Source organism: Lissotriton vulgaris, chromosome 7, assembly GCF_964263255.1.
Source record: "Lissotriton vulgaris chromosome 7, aLisVul1.2, whole genome shotgun sequence".
Taxonomy (NCBI): Eukaryota; Metazoa; Chordata; class Amphibia; order Caudata; family Salamandridae; genus Lissotriton; species Lissotriton vulgaris.
In genome coordinates this window covers 875,200,638-875,224,349 of record NC_141695.1, presented here as the reverse complement: position 1 = coordinate 875,224,349, position 23,712 = coordinate 875,200,638, and the positions used below count along the sequence as shown (strand labels likewise).

The 23,712-nt window shown below is 44.6% G+C and overlaps 1 protein-coding gene across 1 annotated transcript in view; it reads right to left on the bottom strand.

Moving 5' to 3' along the window:
* Positions 1–23,712, bottom strand: part of NMUR2 (neuromedin U receptor 2) — a 504,434-nt gene that overhangs the window by 110,778 nt on the left and 369,944 nt on the right. Inside the window, exon 2 of the mRNA XM_086928809.1 lies at positions 18,422–18,506. Coding sequence (XP_086784935.1) covers positions 18,422–18,506 — 85 coding nt within the window. The remainder of the gene's footprint in view (positions 1–18,421; positions 18,507–23,712) is intronic.

The window sequence follows — 23,712 nt, the reverse complement described above, 5'->3', positions numbered from 1 at the left end:
TTAGGCTGATTAATGAGGGCCCTACGCATACAGCGGGCCACATGCTCGATCTCATCTTTTCTAATATTAAGGATGTGCAGCCAGAGGCGCCACTACCTCTGACATGGTCAGACCACGCACTGGTCCCATTTAAACTGAACATGGCATATGACATTCCGGCTTCAAGCAAATGCTATTTCTTGAAGAGACAATGGAAAAAACTGATTCCCGATATTATGGGCCCTGTCCTGGCACAGAACACCCCGTCTCTCACTGCCAACGCGAACACAGACGCACAGCTTCTTAATGAGTGGGTCGGGAAGATGGTTTCTTCCATTGCACCGGCCTCACGAGCGCTATCAAAGAGAGACTCCCCCTCAGCCCCCTGGTTTTCGCAGGATCTGAGAAAAGAGAAAGCAGCCTGTAAAAAGCTGGAAAGACTTTGGAGAGCAAACTACTGGATGGAAGAAAAAGCCACATATAAGGAAGCATCCAAAAAACTACGGAAAGCTATCAGAATAACAAAAAAACTATTTTATGCGGACTCTATTCAACAGGCAGAACAATCAAGCAAACAGATCTTTAAGGTGGTACAGTCTTTTTTTAAACCCAAGTGCATCGAGAGGGAGGTCCCTCCGTCACCTACTCTATGCGAAAACATCTCTGAGTTCTTCGACCAAAAAATCAAAAAGGTGTACGAATCCTTTAGGCCAGAAACTAAAACGGTGAAATCGGACCTTGTGATTAAATACGAGCTAGGTGAAACCCTCACCCAATTCATGACTATATCCCTTAGTGAGGTGAGACAAGAACTTACCCGATGCAAATCCGGCTCTCCGGACGACCCATGTCCAGCCAAACTATGGGGCTCCTTAGCTGAGTTTGTAGCCCCCACAATACAACAAATCTGGAACTCATCCACCGCCTCAGGAGTATTCCCGAACGTCTGGAAACACGCTACTCTCCTCCCGCTGAAAAAAAACCTAATGGGGATCCAGATGACCTTAGTAATCTCGCTGTTAGCTGCCCCTGGAAAAATGTTTGAGAAAGTAATACAGCGCCAGCTGAGTAAATTCATAGAAGTAAATAAGATACTTCATGAGACACAATCAGGCTTTCGTCCCGGCTTTAGTACGGAGACAGCGCTTATTGAGGTAGCCGAGTCAGTAAGGTGGTCGATGGATGCAGGCAACTCAGCGATGCTGGTACTCCTGGATCTGTCGGCCGCCTTTGACACGGTGGACCACGCCAGACTACTGAGGCGTCTGGCCGAGATAGGTATCCGAGACAAAGCACTGGGGTGGATACACTCCTATCTGTCCCAGAGAACACAGAAGGTGACACTAGGGACGGTCTCTTCAGCACCCAAAGTCCTCAGTTGTGGAGTCCCGCAAGGGTCGGCACTCAGCCCCCTTTTGTTCAACATCTACCTCGCTCCTCTCTTTACGTTGATTGCCAACTGGGGTGTCAAGGCAATTTCTTATGCCGATGACACCCAGTTGGTATTTCCGTATTCAGAGGTGTCGCAGGAGTCCTTCTCGAACTTCAAAGGCTGTCTCCAAGATATAGCCTGTTGGATGAATACGAACAAATTAAAACTAAATGCCAATAAGACTGAAGTAATCTTCTTTGGTAAAGGCCCTACTCCGCCCTCAGAACTTTGGTGGCCTACGGAGATGGGCCAAGCCCCCTTACCCAGCCACACGGCAAAAAATCTTGGAGTGAGGTGGGACGATAGCCTGTCCTTTACCTCGCACATCCAACAAGTTGCCGGCTGTTGCTTGAGTAAATTGAGGAACCTCCGTAAAATCCTGAGAATCCTCCCGGAGAGCTGCCGGAAAACTGTAATCCATGCCACGATCACATCTAGGCTGGATTACTCCAACGGACTCTATCTAGGCCTACCAAAATACCTGACGCAAAAACTTCAGGGAGTCCAAAATGCTGCTGCGAGACTGCTGCTGCGAACCCCTTTCAAGCAGTCAGTCTCTCCGCATCTACGATCACTGCACTGGCTTCCAGTTGCCAGCAGAATCAAATTTAAGGCACTTACGCTGGCCTTCAGATCTCTGTATGGTTCCTGTATGGTTCCTGCCCAGAGTACCTGAAAAGCCCGCTTCTCAAGCCCGCGCGCTGCGCTCCAATTGCCGCGTTCAATTGGCTGTCCCACGAACTAGAAGGGCTCGACTAGGAGGTCGAACTTTTTCGGCAAATGTTACCTCATTATGGAACGCCCTACCACCAGCAATCCAGCAAGCCCCCTCCGAACCCTGCTTCAAGAAGTTGCTAAAGACTTGGCTCTTCACTCAACCTCGCTAACTCTCACATTTCCCACCTCCAGGTCAACTGTGTTCTCCTAGCGCCGGGACACCTCCTAGCGAGGTAGCTGTTCGCGCTGTACGAAATGCTGTATTATTATTATTATTATTATTATTATTATTGTCTGGTGACATTTGAAAGTGGTGAGGCGCAAACGTTTGGTATAACTTTTATTAGTGAGCAATGCGAGCAAGCTTAATGGACAATTGTGGGGTCCAGGCTGGGTCCTCCTCCAGAGAATTCTTTAAAAAAAGATTTGCAAATGGTGCATTATAAAGCAAATTAATTTAGTGATAAAACAAGGATTATACAGCAGTTGGAATGTATAGTCTTGAAATATTAAACACATTAAAAACTGCCCTTTATCTTACTGCAGTAATATGTTCAAGAGTTACCATAATTTTCAAATTGTACAACATGACAACTTCAGCCTTTTAATGTGCGCGCTTGCCCAGTGTCTTGCACTGCATGTGGCTAGCGGCATCAACTTTGGAAGAAAATGCTCTAGCCACGCTACATGAAGGACCCACTGCTGCTGAATGCAATCAGTGAAACATTTGGGGGTTCTCTAAAAGGGAACATGCAAAATGCATTTGTAATGAGTCCCATAGTGTGCTACCTGACCAATATTTTGATCTCTCTCTCAGATGTAATTGCATCCATATGTATAACACACCAAACTACCCCTAAAAGTCTATCAGTATGATTGGCTTTGCAAAAGGTTATTAGCTGTTTAAGATAAATGAGTAACAACAAGAATTTGTAATAAATGATTAATCATGAAAATGTTTCAATTCAGAAATTTCAATAGTATTGGGACCTGTGGAAAGAGTTTTTGCTTTCAGTTATGAATGCTTTATGTTAGATACGTATGCCCTTTTTCTCTGCACATATCTTCCATCTGCACATATTTAACCACCCTCTTTCCCCGAATGCACCTCATCGCATTACCCTCACTTCAGCACTTCCAAACATACACTGCACTCACTAACATATAATCAATTTATTTCCCTTTGCTTTTGCCCTGTGCACCCACTTCATACACATTCCCACAGAATTGTAATTGCAACTGAAGTACATGACTGTAGTGACCCAGAGTCACAGTCTGCAGTCTAGTTGTTTTGTATGCCCTACACTAAACACCCACCCACCACTGATGTCACTGGTCAGGTGACACAGCTTAAATAAAAGTGGCAGAGCGCACGTGCTCTGGGCCAGTTGTACTCAGTAGCTGACTGTGTCTGTGTCAGTCATTTGTAGCATGGGGGCCCGGGGCCCCCAACACAACATTGGCGACGAGGAGGGCGGACGCTAGCCACGCGTGCCGCATTTAAAAGATGAAAAACCCCGGAAAGAGGAAGGGAAGTGCCCATGAGCAGGGCACCCCTCCAGGGAAGGTGCGCCGGCCGCCGAGAGGCCTGCAGGGCGTACGCCAAGCCCCGGGCCTGCCTTCAGACAAGAAGGTGACCGGGAGCCTACCCCACACCTTCTGAGCCAAGCCTGCATGGCCCCCTGCCTGGGGTGAAGAGCGAGCCGAGCGGTGCGCACCCGCCTCGGCCGCAACCAAAGGTCACTGCCGAGAAACAGCGGACCGACCGGAGCACACCCGCATCGGCCGTGACTGTGTCCACCTGTGCAGGAGCCATCGCGGAGCCCACCCACGATGTGAATAGGCCCGTCGGCCGAAGGTGAGCCCATGACCAGCACCGGAAGCGGAGCCCACCCGCAACGGTGAGGGCTGTTAATGGCGGCCGTTCAGCAGCGCCGCCCGGGAATTAAAGCGGAGCCCACCCGCTGTCAGGGAAAGCTGCCGACAAGTAAGCGAGGCCAGCGGAGCCCACCCGCGGCCCGCCTGCAGCGTCCACGTCCCCCACCGAGCGTGTGAAGAGCTGCCAGGCAGAGACACACAGGCGGAGCCCAACCGCGATCTGCACGAAGTGCCCCGCCAGTCAAGTAATGTAATGAGCCCCACGCTGCCCATGTGAAGAAACCCCGTACGGAGGCCAGCGGCAGTGCAGATAAGTGAAGGGGTGAAAGGAGCCAGGAGCGCACACCGTCCGCGCCGAAACCCCCCCCCGCCGCCGCCGAAAAGTGAGGGAAGGAGATGTGATGTCGCGGTGAGGACAGTGGAGAGTGGAGTAGCTACCCACTCCTCCACACCCTACCAGGGAGAACGAAGCGTACCCAAGGCCCCGAAGGAGCGAGCAGCCCAAGGAGTAACGCCATCCCCTCCCCCACCCTGCGCTTGCGAGCGCGGAGGGGAGGTGAAGCCAAGAAGAAGCTCACCCCGCTGCTTCATGCCCGCTTAGAAACCAGAACACTGTCCGGGGAGAGTGAAAGCGGAGCCCACCCGCAATCCAAAGTGCCCGACCACGAAGCACTCACCGGAGTTAAGGGAAGCCCTCCAGAGGTGACCGCCTGCCCAAGCCCAGCTCCGCAAGTGTAAGAAGCGGCAAGAGCAGCCGTGAATGCTCCAGACAGCAAGGCCGGGACCAGCAGAGAGCAAGGTAGAAGGTTCCATAGTCTACCCTACACTGCCACCTAGTGGATATGGTGCAACAGCGCACCTCAAAGGAAAAGACAGCCCCCAGTTAAGTCTGCAACAGGGCGAGTGACCACTGCAGCTGTGCCCTAGTGGCCCCAAGTACGCCAGAAGACAGCAGACTCCCCGCAGAGGACACCCGACAGAATCAGTATATACAAGCCTGCCACAAACCAAGGGAACACTGTCAGCAGCAAAGAAAGACATTTACCTAGCAGACACCCAAGGAGACTGACCAATCCCAGGTACACCCCAGGAAGCGCAAGAAGTGTTCAGGAGTCAGCGCAGGAACGCGCCAGAACATTCAGGAACACGCCAGGTGACGGCGCAGGAACGCGGCAAAACCTTCAGGAACGTGCCACTAATGCCACACCACAGCAAGTAAGCCCCACCAGGACGGCACTGCGATGTGCAGGGCAGCGCAAGGAGTGAAGAAACTCCACGCACCAGAAGGACGACGGAGCAGAAGCACAACCCCTCAGAAGCACTGGCGCCACACCAACGGAAAGCACGGTGACGCCTAGTGGCCACAGGCTGTCACTGCTCCCGGATGAAGAGAAAGGTGCACCACCACGAGACTCCCCACCAGGCAAGTGCGACACAGTGAAGAAGCGCGACGACCGCCGACACTGCTCCAGGACCCCAGAAGAAAGCAAGCACACCCTGTGAAGTAACAGGAAGCGACTTTGAACACTAAGAAGCTCGGAGCGGTGATGTAACCCTCCACACCAATGAAGCACAGGAAGAGCGCGGACAAAAGTGCGCCAATGATACAGCGCTAAAACCTTCAGGAACGTGCCAGGAGACAGCGCAGGAACGCGCCGGAAACTCCAGGGACAGCGCAAGGAATCGAGGAACCCTCACCAAGGCAAGCCTGCAGCAACCAGCAGCACAAAAGACTTGCTATATCAGAGTAGCGCCAAGCCTAACTACATACCTTTAAGGATACAAAAGCACGGCGCAGAAGCACGCCAGAAGTGGAAAAGAACGTGCTAGAAACCCCAGGAATGCGCAAGGAGTGAAGGAACTCCACCTCCGCACGCCAGGACAGTGCAGCACCAGCACCGCGCCGAGATGTGCCAGGAGCGCTAGAGATAGAAGCGCCAGAGTGACGCTGCAAAGCGACACGCCAATGCCACAGAACAGCACTGCGCCAGAACGCACAAGGAGTAAAGGAACTCCACACCCCAGGACCGAACAGCACTGCGCAAGAACGCGCAAGGAGTGAAGGAACTCCACACCCAGGACCGAACAGCATTGCGCAAGAACGCGCAAGGAGTGAAGGAACTCCACGCCACCATGTTGACTGCTAACATCGCTGCGCCAGCGCTTGGTTGCTAATTGTGATTGCTGCAAGTGTTTTAATTTTGCTGATGTCATTTTAAAAATTGTTTTTCTACTGCCACATTGCACGCTGACTTCGCGGTCCACCGCAGCCACTTATGCTGTTTGTAGTGGAGGGAGATAAAGCGTCCTTACTTCCTGGTTGCTCCATGCCGGGCGGCCATCTTTGGAGGGTGACGCTCTAGTCTCCCTCTTCTCCTTGACTACTTAAGGGCTCAGCCTTCTTCGCGCACAAATTGTTGACTGCTAACATCGCTGCTCCAGCGCTTGGTTGCTAATTGTGATTGCTGCAAGTGTTTTAATTTTGCTGATGTCATTTTAAAAATTGTTTATCTACTGCCACATTGCACGCTGACTCCCGGTCCACCGCAGCAACTTATGCTGTTTGTAGTGGAGGGAGGTAAAGCGTCCTTACTTCCTGGTTGCTCCACGCCGGGCGGCCATCTTTGGAGGGTGACGCTCTAGTCTCCATCTTCTCCCAATCTATCTATTCCCCCTTTTTCTCGCGCAGTGGTGACGCGCAGCGGGAGCGCCATAGACGCGCCGAAGAGGCGCCAAAGAGAAGCCAGTCCGCGCCAGTCCGCGTCCAGATGCTTCCAGCCTTCGGACTGTGCCGACACCATGGTAGGAAATCGCCTCACTTACAGTTCTTCTTCCCTTCATGCCTTACGTCCCCCCACCAACCCTCTATGTCTTCATTCAATCCTCCCCATTAATACAAGGTCCCACTGCAAATCGTGTGCTTGGAGCATGTCTCCCCCATACATCGGGAAACTGCACTCCTCACACAAATGGAGAATGTTCCTCCTCAACTGTCGGTCTTTACCGAAACATCACACTGAATTGTCAATGTTGTTAGAAGAGCTCAATCCTGAGGCCCTCTTCTTGACAGAAACATGGCTTCAGCTGGAAAGTGACCCGACCACAGTGTGGGCTATTCCCCAAGGCTACACTCTCAAACGCCTAGACCGCCAGACAGGCAGAGGCGGTGGACTGGCCATCATCTATAGAGATAGCTATAAATGCCGCATTACCTCATCTACCACACTAGCCGGTGAGAGCCTACACTTTACTTTAGAATTCTCTCCTACCACCACTTTCTCTGGCATCTAAGCCTATCGACCACCTGGCGCTCTTAACAACTTTATCAGTAATATGACAGACATTGCCGCCAATGCTGTGCTCACCTCGGCAAATCTTACTTTGCTAGGCGATTTTACCCTACATCTGGACGACCCCCATGACACATCAGCCAATAGTCTTCGATCTAACCTTCAGGCTATTGACCTTTCCCAAAAGGGCTTTCATGCGACACACACCAAGGGACACCTCTTAGACCACATTTATAGTAACATAGACAGTCTAACGGTCGAAACTCCTATTCCTCTACCCTGGACTGATCATTTTTTAATACCCTTCACATGGTCCATAAGCTCCCCCTCCCCCTCTCAAAATCTCAAAAAGCATTTGGGAAGGAAATGGGCCTCGCTTCCGCTCCTTGAATGGGAATTGGCTCTCACCAAACACCCACCTCAGAGGGCGACTAATCCCGATATTGCCACAACTAACTTTGATAACTGGATCTCCAGCACCCTCGATCAACTCCTCATGAGGAACCCCCTGAAATCAATAACAAGATCCAAAGGCGCTTTGTGGTATACGCCCGCCCTCAGAACGATGAAGCAGGCCTGCCGCAAACTTGAGAGAGCTTGGAGGCAGGACGGCTCACAACCCAGGAAGGCTGGGTACAGAGCCGCAATAAAGCTCTACAAAAATTAAATAAAAGCTGCACAAGCCCACTTTTATGACTCGAAAATTAATTTGCCCGCTAACGCCCCGAAGGAAGTCTTCAAAATAGTTAAATCCTTAATCTCTCCCTCTCCTGAGCGCCCGTCTTCTGATGGCACACAAACCCGCTGTAATGACCTTGCCACTTTTTCTCCCAGAAAATTCAGGCCATTTATTCCTCATTTAGCACTGGCAAGGATGACATAGAACCTACCACCCCTACAGTCTCCGACTCTCCCGCCCCCTGTCTGCTCGACAAATTTCCTCTCCTCGACCCCACTACATTAGACAGGCTGATTCCTAAGATCACCTCGGGATCTCCCAACGATCAAGCACCCCCTCAGACTCTCATTAAGGTCATTGACGTCATTCGTCCGATCATTGTGGATGTCCTTAATGCTTCCATCACTTATAAGTCTAGTTGTTTTGTATGCCCTACACTAAACACCCACCCACCACTGATGTCACTGGTCAGGTGACACAGCTTAAATAAAAGTGGCCGAGCGCACGTGCTCTGGGCCAGTTGTACTCAGTAGTCGACTGTGTCTGTGTCAGTCATTTGTAGCATGGGGGTCCGGGGCCCCCAACACAACAATGACCATTGTTCTCTGTGCTCTGCAGAGAGGCTAACCCACTGTCTGGCACATTGCTTTGACTTCAGCATTAGCACTCTCAATAAAAGCCCTCATAAACACCTGGCACAGGTCAAAATATGAAGGAAAATAAAATACAGAAACACAACTTTATTAAAAAGTAAATAGCTAACTCTTGAGGAAGGCAAGATAAAGTAATTTGTGAAAAGAAAGGAACTAAATTGATGACAAGCATTACCTTACCATTTTTTAACACTTATTGTTCGTAAATCAGTTCATGTTTTTGGGATTAATGTTGTTTAGGGCATGAAGATAGGGCCACTTTAAATGTCATACAGCAGATAACTGTCTACTGTAAGCAGATATCTCTCACAATGCGCTTGACTCGAATATTTGGATCAAATTCACAAGGGAACAAGAAACCCGGTCTGCTCGTCTTTTGGATCGATTCCGCTGGGGAACAAATGCAGCAGCTCCACTTCTAACAGGATTAGCAACATGCAGTTTGGGCCCTGGGTGTCACAATGGGGGTGGTTATTGTAGAGGGGGTCTGAGCGCAAAATAAATAACAGTCGGTTAGCATTCTACACGTGCTTGCATCCATTCCTACGTTTGATGAATGGGAAAGGGTGGGATCTATGCCTGTGAATGACGGACAGCTGTTCTTACTCAGGGACAGAGACTCCAATGCCTGAAACCATGATGCTGAAAGTGTCACTGGCCTTTAGTTGATACTGCCAGAGGCTACAATGGCAATCAAGGGCTTTAGAACAGTAAGTCAAATGTCATGGGTCACAGTTCAGAAAGTTGAACAAACTATTGCACCCTGATAGCTCCGCTGTATGTATTGTCCAGAGTGTATAATTTTAGATCATTTTCAAGTTACCCCCAATGGAAGTTTATACTCTACTTCCTGATGTGTAATTATTCTCTGCTCAATAGCTCAATGAAGCAAAAGCAATATTGAGCAGTACATAGCAGAATGCACCTTGTGCGAAGGGACTGCTCATTAGTGTGCAGTGCCTAGGAGTCAGCCGCAAGTAACTGGCATTCAAAATTCAATTTCAGTAAAAAGTCAACATAGAAATATATGTCAGACTGCTTAATGGTGTGGCAATGATTTTTAGGGATCTGTTTATACAGGAAAGTACATTGAAGACTGTGCACTACAGTTAGAAATGGGATTCCAAGTTGGCTTAGGTATCACCCAGGCCAAGTAGGAACCACCACGGAACCATCCAACTCTGCTGATGAATGGAGGGGTTTTGTCTCTACCTTGACTTAAAACAGACATGTCAATAACATTCGCTATTTTCCTGTAAATTTCGAATTTGTTATGCTGCGTATCACACTGCCGAGATTTCCATCTGTATGTATTGTATGGCTCTATATCGACCTTAAGATCATGTCTCTTCTGCATACTAGATAATGTATATACCACTAAAACATGTGTATATAGTTGTTGATACTCAGGGGTATGAAAAGCTCCCTCGTTTATGTAGATATTGGTTTAATAACACTGTTCCAATACATATATTGTAAACTTGTATACTTGTGCAACACTGTGCTGTATCAATATGAGATGGGAATTTTAATGCCCATATATGTTGTCATTACAATAGGATTCTAAAGTGTCCGTACATGCTCCTATTATAATATGCCAACACTCGCAATCCTAATTGTCAACACATACACCGTGAAATTGGACTCGTAAATAACACACTCCAGTCCTATAAAATTATACACTGCAATCGTGTATACATGCGCAACATTGTACTGGATGAATTGTACATTGTTCGTACATGCGCCCATTGTGACATACCACCTAATTGTAACACATAAGCTTACGAACTCGAACTTGTAAACAACACCCTCGAGTCCTTACTCTACCGCGACTACGTAAGCACGTCACGTATCACGTTATAACCGTGATGACGTGAGACTGTGGAACACTAACTTTGTATTAAACAAACGATTGGAAGGCAGCGATTGAGCTGGATCGTGAAAGCGCACAGGTATGAAGATAATCGCTACCGTAAACAGTGACCTTTTGGCACATTTTACAATCTTATTACCTTACTGAGACAGCGTTTCTTACCACAGGTAATACCTGAATACCTTTCCCATTGACGACATTGACGTCATAATTCAAATAGGACGCGTTACCAGTTGTCATACACAGTGGTAAGTCAAGCGATTGGACTAGTCCTAATGTGCCTTGTACAATTTACATCTCCTTGTATGTGGCTAACCCTTTGCCTCTCTTTGTTTGCTCACTTCTCGACAGTGCCCGGCTGGGTTTACTGTAAATAAATTTACTTTACTTTGTCACGCATGGGTTACATTCTGGAATACACCCCATTGCAAGGTAATTTCTCATCTTCTTCCCGTGAATACATAATATTCATGGCGACTACACATAGAATTACAATCTCACATTATTTTCTTTGTAGACGTCCCTCACTGCCCAGTCCTGACGAGACCCTCACTCTAAGGGTCGAAACGCCGTTGACGCACTAGGAAACGAACCAGACTAACAAAGTGCCTAAGATTGTATAGCCGCTGTTTAACAATTGGTTGAAATAATTGCCTTGAGTCAAGTTTCCTTCTTTTGTAAATAGTCACAGCTGAAACTTGTATAGCTCACTCAACTGTACACGTTTTTTGTTTTGCTCACAGTATCACTTGGGACACATTGCACTTTGTACATTATATGTATGTCGCAGCAAAATTACAGTACTATTCGTTTTCATTTGAAATACAAAATATTTTTTAAACTGGTACAATTGGGTTTCTTTCTTTTTGCCACCCTCCCTCTAATGATTGAATTGCTATTAAGCCTTTTCCAGTTTAGTCAGGGATTCTTCCTTTTCAAACTTGGTAAGGACCTGCTCCTTGTCAATCTTTGCAAGCTCTAGTCTCAGCTTTCTCTGCTCCCTTCTATCCACCAGCTCCTCTGAGAACAGGCTCCTTAAGGAAACACTGCTGCCTGCTCTAGACTGCACTTAAGTAGTGGGAGGAAATTGCCCCCCCCCGCTGTAGGCTGCATGACCCTCTGTCAGGTACAGCTCTGATCCTTCCTCAGACAAAAATCCCTCCTCCTTATCCATTTCTCCTCTGGCATAACCCCTTGAGCTGGGCTATTGTGTATTCCTCTAGATTGGCCAGCTCAAATTTCATATTGTAAGGTAGAACCGAAGACTTTGCTGAGAAAATTTGGACTTGGGCAAAAAGATGTCAGAATAGGGAGAATTGAAAAAGGCTTGAATTGGTCTAAGTATCGCGTTAGTATATTGTATTGAACAAACATAAGTCTTATCCTTACCACTGATCACCAATGTTAGAAATGGGATGCCTGGTTGGCTATGGTATGCACTCAGGGCAGGTAGGAACCACCACTCTAGACAGGGTGAGCTACATACACACTAAACGATAACCTGTGCTCACCCTCTGGCACCTTGGCACAGAGCAGTCAGGCTAATCTAAAAAGACAATGTGTAAAGTATTTGTGCAACACACAGTAAACAATGAATACATCACACATAGACCCCATGCATGTTGAAACAAACAGAGAATATTTATCTGGGCAAAATAAGACCAAAAGGACAAGAATCCAATCAGTAGAATTTGAAATATGATTTTTTTTAAATTAAATGCAAAAATAGTTCTTAGAAATCACTAGTGGTCAAAAGGTTACTTGAGGTTGTGATGGACCAGTGCAAATCTAAAGTTCAGGCTGACCGTTGCGATGGAGGACAGGCTGGCTACAAGACCCATGCAGGGCCCACTGATAATGTATCTTGGATGAAGCAAAGTATTGACGCTAAAGGCATTATGCGTCAATATTTTCGAAGCAGTTGGGTTACTGCATTGTCGTCTATCTTTGGTGAGGTGAAGACAATGCGACATCTTCAAACTGCACAGAGCACCGACGGTATGCCATGCTGGCTGTAGAATTTCTGTCCTCTAACAGCTTCTGCATCGGCATTAAAGGGAAATGTGCCTGTTCCAACCGGCACAAGGGTGACGATGCAGAAGTTTTGTAGAAACACAAATGTAGAACCCACTTCTGAAGCCCGGAACTTAAAGTGGGCACAACAGACAAGAGTAGGACTCACAGAACGCAGAGTAAAACAGTATCAGCAGAATTGCAAGAAGTCTTTTGTGTCCCTGAGACTTCAGAAAACAGGAGGCAAGACAACAAGCCCTTGGAGATCCCTTGGAGGGAAGGCAAAGTCAAGCATAGTCAGAGACCAGTAGGCAGCAGGGCAACAAGCAGAACATCAGTCCATCCAGAAAAGCAATCCAGTACAGTTATTTAAGCAGCAAATCAGTCCTTCTGACAGATGTTTAGTTTATGATTCAGAGGTTCTGATTTTTGGGGATCAGAGACCCAGTACTTATAACCAAAAAGTGAATCCAAAGCAGGATGTGCACAGAGCTCCATTTGAACCCAGACCTGTCTGCCAGGCTATATGTGGGGGGTTAATCAGTGCTTTGTGTGTGGAAAGGACACTACCTATTGAAGTGTAAATGTCAGCCCCCCCCATAAGAATGCAGATGAATGCTCAGAATGCAGATAAGTTTATTCTTCCTGTTTTTGTGGCTGCTTAGGGGGAATAAATCGCGTGTGGGTGTCACCAGGGGCATTACACTACTGCCGCTAACCAGCAGGGGCACCAGTGAAAAACAAAAAGATAACATTATTTTATTATCCTTTTCTTTTTCACCGCTGCAAAGCAATCCTGTGAGCTTTAGGAGGAGGGGTTGTGGGCCCTAATATGTGGCAGATTACTATCTCGTTCGGAAGGGCTCTGAATCAGATTCGGCTTTGCCAAAACTGACCCATAGCCCTTATTTCCGACCAACTCGTTCCCAGTTCCGAACGTCCAAGTATGATGCCTGGAAACCATTAGGGCTGACCAAATCGGTTCTTGAAGGCATTCATACAGGACAAGCCTTTCTGGAGCCAATTCCTACAACTCTATGGACTTGTTGTGGAACAAACAAGTATGATGACCAATTTGGACACCCTTTCCAATTCGGTCTGCCCGGAACGAAACTACAACCAAAATCGGTCTTTGAGGGCCCATAGCAGACCCTCCCTTCAACCTGGGCCCTCAGATTTAGGCCTGTGGGGGTACCCATGGGTTCCCTCTTCCCAACCATGCACAGTGTGGCAGGATTCATGGGGTGCCCCACACAGGGTGTAAGGTTTTTTCCAACCACCGTTTTCTTTAATGGGAGCCTGTGTTCACATTCGGAATTTGAACCCAGCCATATGCAAATCAGTCTTGACCCTGTGCCCCATGGGAACAGACCAGCCCGAACTGCCAAGCCAGGTCTCCCTGGACTGGAAACAAGCATCTAAGGACCGGTCTCTGGCTTTCAGCCCTCATCAGCCTGGATAGCTTGATTCCAGTGTCATGGAGAGCACGGGACTCACGTCTGAGCATACCCGGGTGACAAATGCAAAAACAACAGCTGATGGACAGCATGCAGAACAATGTCATACATTCACCCAAGTACAGAGATCTGGGCCTAAATCCATCAATTGTGTGTTTTGCTGTTCACCCTATGTGGGAGGGGTTTGCCTTGACGTGGGTCCTGTGCTCAATAAGCCACTGGAGTCAAGCTATCCTGGCTGAAGACGGCTGATAGCTAGAAACAGGTCCTAGGATGCTTGATTCTGGTCCAGGGAAGACATGGCTTGGCAGTTCGGGCTGGACTGTTCCCATGAGGCACAGGGTCAAGGCTGATTTGCATATGGCCATGTCTGAACTGGGGTGGCTTGGTGAGCAAAATAACAATGGATTAAACCCAGATCTGTGACTGGGGGTGAATGTTTTGCCCTTGTGCAACATTCTGTCCATATCTTGTGTATTTTGCAGAAATAACATTCCCAGCATGAGAGCAGTGCTAGGATTGACAGATGGGAACCTGCGCAGTTGGGCCAGTCAGGGATTGGGAGAAGAGGCAGACGCAGCATCAGGTAAGTTAAAATGTATTTACTTATTTTTTATTTATTTTTAATATATGCAGCTCACTGGATAGTGACAACCTAAAGACAAATAAACAACACATGTGGCACACTGCATACTGCTAATATTATGCTGAAAATGCATTGGAAAGTAATGGTAAAATTAAGCCTAGGTGAAATTTGAATTATGCTGGCATAATTTGAATAATTAGAGGAAATTCACAATATGCTTGTTTTGCTTGCATGCGAAGTTCCTGAAAATACAGCAGTACACAACTTTGCATAATTACATGCCTTTTGCTGTTAAAGTTTACCATAAATGCATCAGTCATCTTATAAAGGTACCATGAATGCTGTTGTTTGTAGTGCTTTCTTTTTTGCAAATTTTTTAACGTGAAATGGATCCTTACATCAAACATTGATGCGAGGTGGCATTTTGGGTTAAAGAATAGCACAAAATTATTGATTCACGTTTTGCATAATTACGCTCACCCTTAGGTAAAGAATATGGGGCCAGATGTAGGTAAATCACATTTACCGATTTTGAAATACCGAATATTACCGAATTTTACCGATTCGGTATTTCAAAATCGGTAAATAGGATGTAGGTACCAACATCTGGATTTATTACCGATTCCTTAAAAATTCGGTATATACCGATTCGGTAAATACCGAATCGGTATTTGCTATTGAATCCTATGGGCCTTGAAGCCCATAGGATTCAATTCAAATACCGATTCGGTATTTACCGAATCGGTAAATACCGAATTTGTCAAGGGTGCAGGGGGTATCACTTTGACACCCTCTAGCACCCCCAAAACGGGCATGTGTGCAATGTGGCACACAGACATGCCCTAAGGGCACGTCTGTCTGTCACATGGCACATGTGTACATGCACAGATGTGCATGTACACAGAAATCGGTATTTTACCATGGATTTGTATTCCATGGTAAAATACCGATTCTGAAAGCCATGTGCCAATGGAAAATTGGCTACCCACATTTCAATCTTGCATTTTTGGTAAAATTACCGAATCGGTAAAATTACCGATTCCGTAAAATTACCGAAAATGCAACATTTAAGGGCCCCTACATGTCAATGGCCATTTACCGGTCGGTAACGGCCGAATTCGGCCGTTACCGATCGGTAAATGGCTATTTTTGCCCACCTACATCTGGCCCATAGTTCTGAACAATGACAGAAGTCATTGTATCTTCTTGAATTTTGGAGGGGTTAGATTTACTATTCCCACTTAAATGTAAGCAACAGTAGGGTTAAGTGTTTGACTTTGGAGACGTTAGATTCACCTTTTCCAAACCATTTAAGCAAAACCAGTAAATGTATTGGTATTTGGAAATGGTAGATTTACTATTACCTCTCCAATCTAAGAAAGAATTGGAAAAGTGCTGGACTGTCGAGGTGTTAGGGTTGCTATTCTTACTCCAGCATAAGCAACATCAGGGAAAGTGCTTTTAAGTGGTTAACGTTTACTATTCCCACTCTAATCTAAAAATCAGTTGGGGCATATTTACAACAGAAGTGAAGGAGTGCACCATTTGCCTTGTTGGCTGAACGCAGCATTCCGCCGATTCTGAAACACAGGGCTGCACCGTATTTAAATGGCTGAACGCTGTCTTGTAAATAAGGCAAAGCCGATATCGCCACAGCAACATCACTAAAAGCGATACTCCTGCGGCGATAGGGGCTTGTAAATATGCTCCATAATACTTTGGAGTTGTTAGATTAACTATTTTCTCTCCAATCTAAGCAACTGTAGGGAAAGTGTTGGACTTTGCAGTGGTTATATTTACTATCCCTACGTCATCATAGGCAAAATCAGGGAAAGTGGTGTGCTTTTGAAGGGCAAAATTTACTATTCTTCCTCTAAACAAAATAGGGAAAGGGTTCTACTGTGGATCGGTTAGATCTACTACTCTTACTTCAGTCAAAGCAACAGTTAAGAAAGTGGTCGACTCTAAAGGAGCTACAATTACTATTTGCACTCCAATGTAAGCTAAACATGAAGCGTGTTGTACTTGGGAAGGCTTACATGTAGAATTCAAAATTCTAATAATTTTTTAACAAACGTTTTAATACCTAACAACATACATTTTAAAAAGATATTAAAAATAAAAACATAGTTGTAAATAAAATTAAATGTAAAAAATAATAATGTCACCCTAATGAAACAAAAAAAATGTTTTATCCACTTCTGTTCTTATTACTAAAAAATAATCTTCACCAAAAACTATGACCAATTATGAATAAAATAATAACATTAAATTATTATTTAATATAAGAAATGGAATTAAAAATTATAATAGTTATAAAATGTATCTTACAAACAGGTACGGCCCGTGCTGGGCGTTATACTAGGGCGGTGACGTCAGGCAGGGGAGGGTCAGGGTGGGGGTTGTAAAATGCGGGATATGAACCATTAGAGGTAAGTACCCCAAAAAAAAAACGAATTTCGTTGCCCACGCTGCATCACATTTGGCAATGCAGCGTGGGCAACAAAATTCGTTTTTCTTTTCAGTACTTACCTCTAATGGTCCATATCCCGCATTTTACAACCCCCCACCCTGACCCTCCCCTGCCTGACGTCACCGCCCCAGCAAAACACCCGGAACGGGCCGTGCCTGCTTACAAATGTTTTTATCAAATTATCTGAACAATCTACAATTGCTTACCAACAACAACCATTTTTTATAACAAATAATCAATGAAACAAATAACATAATTATCACCAAAATATTGTATTTGAGGAAGAAAATAATTAAATAACTATTGTTTTCGACAAAGTTCCCACCTTATTCTTGTACAAACCGAACAACTCACAACTAAAATGTAAATGACAAATTTAACTACAAAAAATTAAATTATACATTAAAAATCACAAAATGCACATAAATAATGTAAGCAGCAATCCATTATTCAATGTATCTAATTAATCAGCAATGAAATATTTACATAAAATAAATAATAATTAAAAAATAAAAACAATAATATTGCATTTATATAACTTCCCAACCTAACCTCTACCAACCCGACAGCCTGCTGCTAAATTATGACTTACTAATAAAATGTAAACAGTGATTCATATTAAATTACAAACTATTCTTAAAGGCAAAAAAACTAGTAGATTTATAATAATACCGCAAATTAATAGATTAACTAATATGTATTAAGTTATTTAAGAACAATATTTTATACAACTAAATGATATTCTATACTTAAAAAATATATTTAAAGTAACAATATTTTTGCCATTTACCCAGTAGTACGCCGCTGCATATTTTATGCTTCTTAATGCATCACTGGGAAGCCATTGGCTCTACATTTAGTCTACCTAATTGATAACACATGTAGTCAACATCTATCTAAGAACTTACATTTATTGCTCCTTAGGCAAGAGTGTACTGTGACTTTGAATAAACACCTTTTTAAAACTTATTATGCCAATTATGAGTGATAATTGTCCCACCCAAGAATACCATCAACTTTAATTAAAATTCATTTAATTAATTTATACCCTAAAGCACAGGAGAATATATTTAGGTAGTCCATTTTCCATAGTAAAGACTTCTAGGTGTACCTTACAGGGTGTCCCATAAAGTATAAAAGTCCAGACGCTGCCCTTATGATGACAGTCTTTGTACAGCTTTATAGAACTTTAAGAATATGACTTGTTCTACATCAGCCCTAGTGCCCTATTAAAGACAACTGCCAACTAGGATGGCATGCTTTGTGGTAAAATGATCGTGTTTGGCGATTGAGTGAAGACTCAACAGTTCTCTTTTTTGGGTCTAAAATAGATGTGAGACTGAAAATAGTTCTCTCCTTATCCCCATTAGCCAGGTTGAATAAACACTTACATAGCATCTTGGTGATCGATTTGCGGCAGGGTCTCTGGACAGCCATGCCCATTTTCTCTGCTCCCAAAGATTTGTCTTCTCGCAGCTGCAAAAGAGTGAAAGAAACTGTGTTACTGTTGACAGCCTCTTGCCCTGGCAGCTAAAAAACTATGCAAGTTGATGGTTCATGCTGATTATAAAAAGATATATAGAAAACCTGTCGGCAATTAAAGATGTAGGAGATGTGATGGTCCATATAGTTGGGGGTGATCAGTAGTAACTGATGTCTCAGGGGCCTGCCATTTTGGAGTACCAGTAATGTGAGCGTCCTTTCTAGTTGTGGGTGTAACTTGCGTAATTCTGTGTAGCATATTCACACAGAATTAACTAAGAGTTCCACAAGATTATGCAGAATTAGGCAAGAAAAGTCATTCCTCAGTTAGCACTATTTCTTAGTGAAAAAATACCCCCTCACATCTAAACTGGAGCAGAACATGAATAGCAAGCACAAGCACTTGCTCTTGCTTTCTAAATGTGCTTTTGTGGTAGGGTTTTTTTCCCACACATTACTTTTAACTATGCAAGCAGAAGAATTGCATAATTATTCATAATTCCACATCAGAGAGTAACACGGAATTATCAAAATACTACGACTACTCTGGTTTAATTTAAAATGGTAATATATATATATATATATATATATATATATATATATATATATATATATATATATATATATATATATATATGGTATATGGTAATATATATGGGAATGGTAAAATACTACGACTACTCTGGTGTAATTTAAATTTTGTCCAGACATTGTCCTTTCCTCTGTAGGGATCTCAGTGAGGCACAGTTAAAGAAGCTGTGAGAATGCCTATGCTTAACCAATGCCAGTGCATAATTTGTTAACAAATAAGTGCACAGGTTTAAAGAATTTCTTATGGGCAGAGCACTTGTATTGCCATATGTAAGGGTTGTCGAATATTAAAGATCTTTAGTCTTGATTTGACCTTATGTGACTTTCTTCCATTACCCTACCTTTAGCTAGCAGTTCATTTTCATCCTTGCCTTTTCCCTATGCCTCAATTGTCCTCTTTTTCTTCGTCTGTTCTTGTCCTGTTTCTGTTGTTCTCGCTATTGTTCTGGGTCAAAGTCTGATTGTTAAAAATTAGTTCCGGTACCAAATATGAATTCTAGTGCTGACCACCCGAAACCACGGCACAAATTAAGCACTCTCTGTTGGACAGATATAAACAGTTGGATGGTCCATCCTCTCTATATACATGAAATGCCACCTTTTGTTGTTGGTTAGGTCACTGAGCAACGGCTACTATTGCCCAATGAGGTAAACTGTGTAATGCGAGGGAGGTTGTGAATGGATATCAGTGGCTGTTAGAGGGTAAGGTGATGGGCTGAGGAGAATGGTGATGATTAATAGATGATCAGGTGATAAATATAAGCAATTTCAGTTGACTTTACAAAAGGTGTGTTCAACGGGTCCGGCATGAAAGGTGTGCGAACTCCAGGAATGGTTGCAGGAGATACAGCAAGGGTTGTTTCCTGTCAACCCCAATATATTTCAGATGAGTTTGCCAAAGGGTATTGCCCGCTGGCGTGGCCGGTACAGGTAAGAGTGGTAAGGCATTAGGGTGGTGGAGCGGAGTAGGAGTTGGGAAGGGGGTTTGTTAGGGGAATTGACAGACGATGTAATAGGGAAAATAAAATAAATAAATAAAACAACTTACCTTGTGCTCGCCGCATCACTGAGTCGGCGATGTGGAAAGCGCAAGGTAAATGGTTTTATTTTTATTTATTTTTTATTTTCCTTATTTCATACTCTGTCGACTTCCCCCACTCTCTTCCCTGCCCCAACGCTCTTACCTGTACCGGCCGCGCCTGAGTTATGCCTGCATTATTCATTCTTCCAATCAGCAAAAAATAAAAACGTTATTCATATTTATTCACCGTTTCTGATTTGTACACATGTTGTATGACAATTTCGATCTAGGCATCCTGTATGTCAAAGCGATACAAAAGGGGATGATGGACGGAGCGTTTGAGCAAATCAAACACTCACCCCCAGTCAACTGCCACCGGTCCTGGGAAGCTTGATTCCGGTCCAGGGAAGACGTGGCTTGGCAGTTCGGGCTGGACTGTTCCCATGAGGCACAGGGTCAGACTGATTTGCATATGGCCATGTCTGAACTGGGATGGCGGAGTGAGCTAAAGAACAGCGATGGATTAAACCCAGATCAGTTGACTGGGGGTGAGTGTTTGTATTGTCAACGCTCCGTCCATCATCACCTTTGGTTTTTCTTTATCCTGTATGTCAAACCAGGCATGAGGAGGAGCTACCAGAGAATGATATCAGGGCATGAGTCAAACAACTTGGGAGGAGTATGTTGAATACAACATGCTGTTTTACTCACCAATAGAAGTGATTTTACCCTGTTAGCATTAGTCAATACACCTTGTTCCCTCCAGTAAGTAGCCCTTTATAAAATGCCTACTTTAGTTAAGAGAAAAGTACTTGAGCTCACGCTTTAATCACAGGAAAAGCACCTCTGACAATCAGAAAACATAAAAGTCTACCGTTACATGCTATAGAGAATTATGTTTTATCTCTAGCCTCTGGGGTTCCGATCCACTTACTTCCACTAACCCTAGCACATTTAAATACGTTGAATTTCAAAGGTTTGAGTTATTTTTACTGATTCGCCATCCAGATCAATTTAGGATCTCTTGAAATCTATACACATAATGAACATTTGACAAAAACAGCAAATATATGTTCATCCTTTACTATTTGTGGCCTTGCAGCACTTGTAAAAACTGCACTTAAAATTCCGAAGGAAATGATTTACTTACGTCTGCCTTCGTATTTCAAGTTTCGCAGCTTATGCTCCTGAGTTATTATAGTAATTACCAAAGTTTAGAATAATGATTTCAGAATTATTTAGAATATTCTAATACGCATTATTAGATTCCTCTAGTTGGTCTCACCATAAGCATATTGTGTTACATCCCTTTTTGAGAATCATGGGGCATATTAGCAAGGGGGTTTATCTCCGCTTTTTTGGCTTTAAAAGCCAAGAAAGCGGAGATAAAATTATCTCCCTATTACCTAGCTGTCGCTAACACCAGTTAGCGACAGCTAGTAGGAGATAGCGACCATCTTGGGCCCCACTTTGCATGTCAGTGATATTTATCACTAATGACATGCAAAGTGGGTGTGCCAAGATGTTAGCGACTGAAAACAGTCGCTAACATCGCTATCTCCTATTGCCAACTTTTGGAGATATTCGTGCTAAGCGCGAATATCTCCAAAAGCTAACACCTGCCCTGAGCAGTTCTTAGCCATGTTATCCAATGGGAGGTGGATAACATGGCTAAGAGCATTAGCTTGGTAATGCATGAATATCACTGACTTTTCAGCGATATTCATGCATTGCGGCGATTTTTATCGCATTTGCAGTAAACCTTGGTAATACCAAGGTTTATTTGCGGTAAAAATCGCCGCAGCTCAGCGGTAAATTTTTGTCTCTAACCAAGCAATAGCGATAATTATCGCTATTGCTTGGTAATATGCCCCCATGTTCTTACAGTTTTTTGCTGTACTTTGACTTAAGTAATCCTCTGGCTTCTAACACATTGCTCATGGGGACAGAACAGACTTCACTTAAGTGCAGACCTCCGGGCCAGAAATTATTTAAATCCTCCATACAAGGACAGATTGTAGCAGATGATGTCAAGGAACTGACAAACAAGAAGGATTCAGTTGGATGTAGAGCAGATGTGGAATAGACAGACTGAGGATAGTGCCGCCTGTTTCAGAGGCTGGGTCTAGCAAGAACTTGGAGCAATTTATATTCCTTATGTTATGCGCAGAAAGTGCCCAACAGAATAGTTTATTAATATGTGAAAAGGAATAAGCCTCAGTAAAGGTGAAAGAATGGGGCCTTTTGATTCACGCCAACAGCCACAATGCATAATAGATGGTAAGATCAGAATTAACGGTGTGACGTGGCTGGCACAGCAAGCTGAATCACGCTCAAAGACCTTACTGACCATATACCCACAGTCATGAACATGCTGCTCATGCACTCTGTTTTCTCATGTCTGTCTCAATATTATCTATGTTTCTAATTATGGTTATGGTAGGAGTTTTATGTGAATTTCCATAATAGTGATATCACACTCGTGTACATTTATATGAATAACCTGTGAACATTTGTCGCCTCTTAAAAAAAGCAAATCAACCAGGTTAAGCCCCAATTAAAGCCAAATGACCCTATGCTGCCAGACTTGCGCCCCCCCTCTGTTCTTCAACCCACCAAAGTTTACTTGCGATGGTGCCCACAGCCATGGGTGGGTTGTAAGAAGGTAGGATCCTCCTGCAAGGTTACCCTCACTTATGGCCTGGTGCTAAGCTGTTTTTGACTAGTCTGACTGGGATCCTGTTAATCAGGACCCCAGTCTATCTGCTTTCTCCCTTACATTGTTGTGGTAAGTACTTAGGTACATCCCAGATCGGATACTGTGGTACCCTTATCAGTCCCTAGTATAAGATACTAAGGTATCCAGGGCCTAGGTACCGCAGAGGTCCCCCATGGGCTGAAGCACGCATTATGCCACCCATGGGAGACCATTCAAAATGGAACTGCAGGCAAGCCATTGCAGCCTGTGTAAGTTGGCGCTAGCACCACTTACTAAAGATATAGGTTTCCTATATCTAGAGTCACTGCACTGAAAACCTATAAGTCACCCCTATAGCAGGCCTTATCAATCCTTAAGGCAGGGTGCTTAGTTTGTAAGTGAGAGGGTGCCCCTGCATGAGCAGGATACCCCTACAGCTTACGGAGCCCTTTCTCCCGGGTCGTCAGTGAAGCAGCCATATACTATATAGAGGGGCACCGCGTAATTACACAACGGCCATCTGGAAATTGGCTGCAAAAAATCCTATCATGTTTGGTATCAAACATGTTGGAGTCATGGTGTGGGAGGTATGATTCCAAGCACTGGAAGGGCCCTCTGTTAGGCTCTCAGTGTTCCCGGTGCCAACCTTCTAGACCCAGACAGCACAAAATGGTTACTGCCGACCAGAGACACATTTCTGCACTCCTGCTGCTGAGCCAAGCTTGAGCAGGGGAAGGCAGAATAATAGGCATCCTGTCACAGGGAGGTGTGACCACCTCCCAGATAGGATTAAGGGCTAGATGTAGGTAATTTCTATTTACCGATTCCTAAATACCGAATTTTACCGATTCGGTATTTAAGAATCGGTAAATAGAATGTAGGTAAAAAAT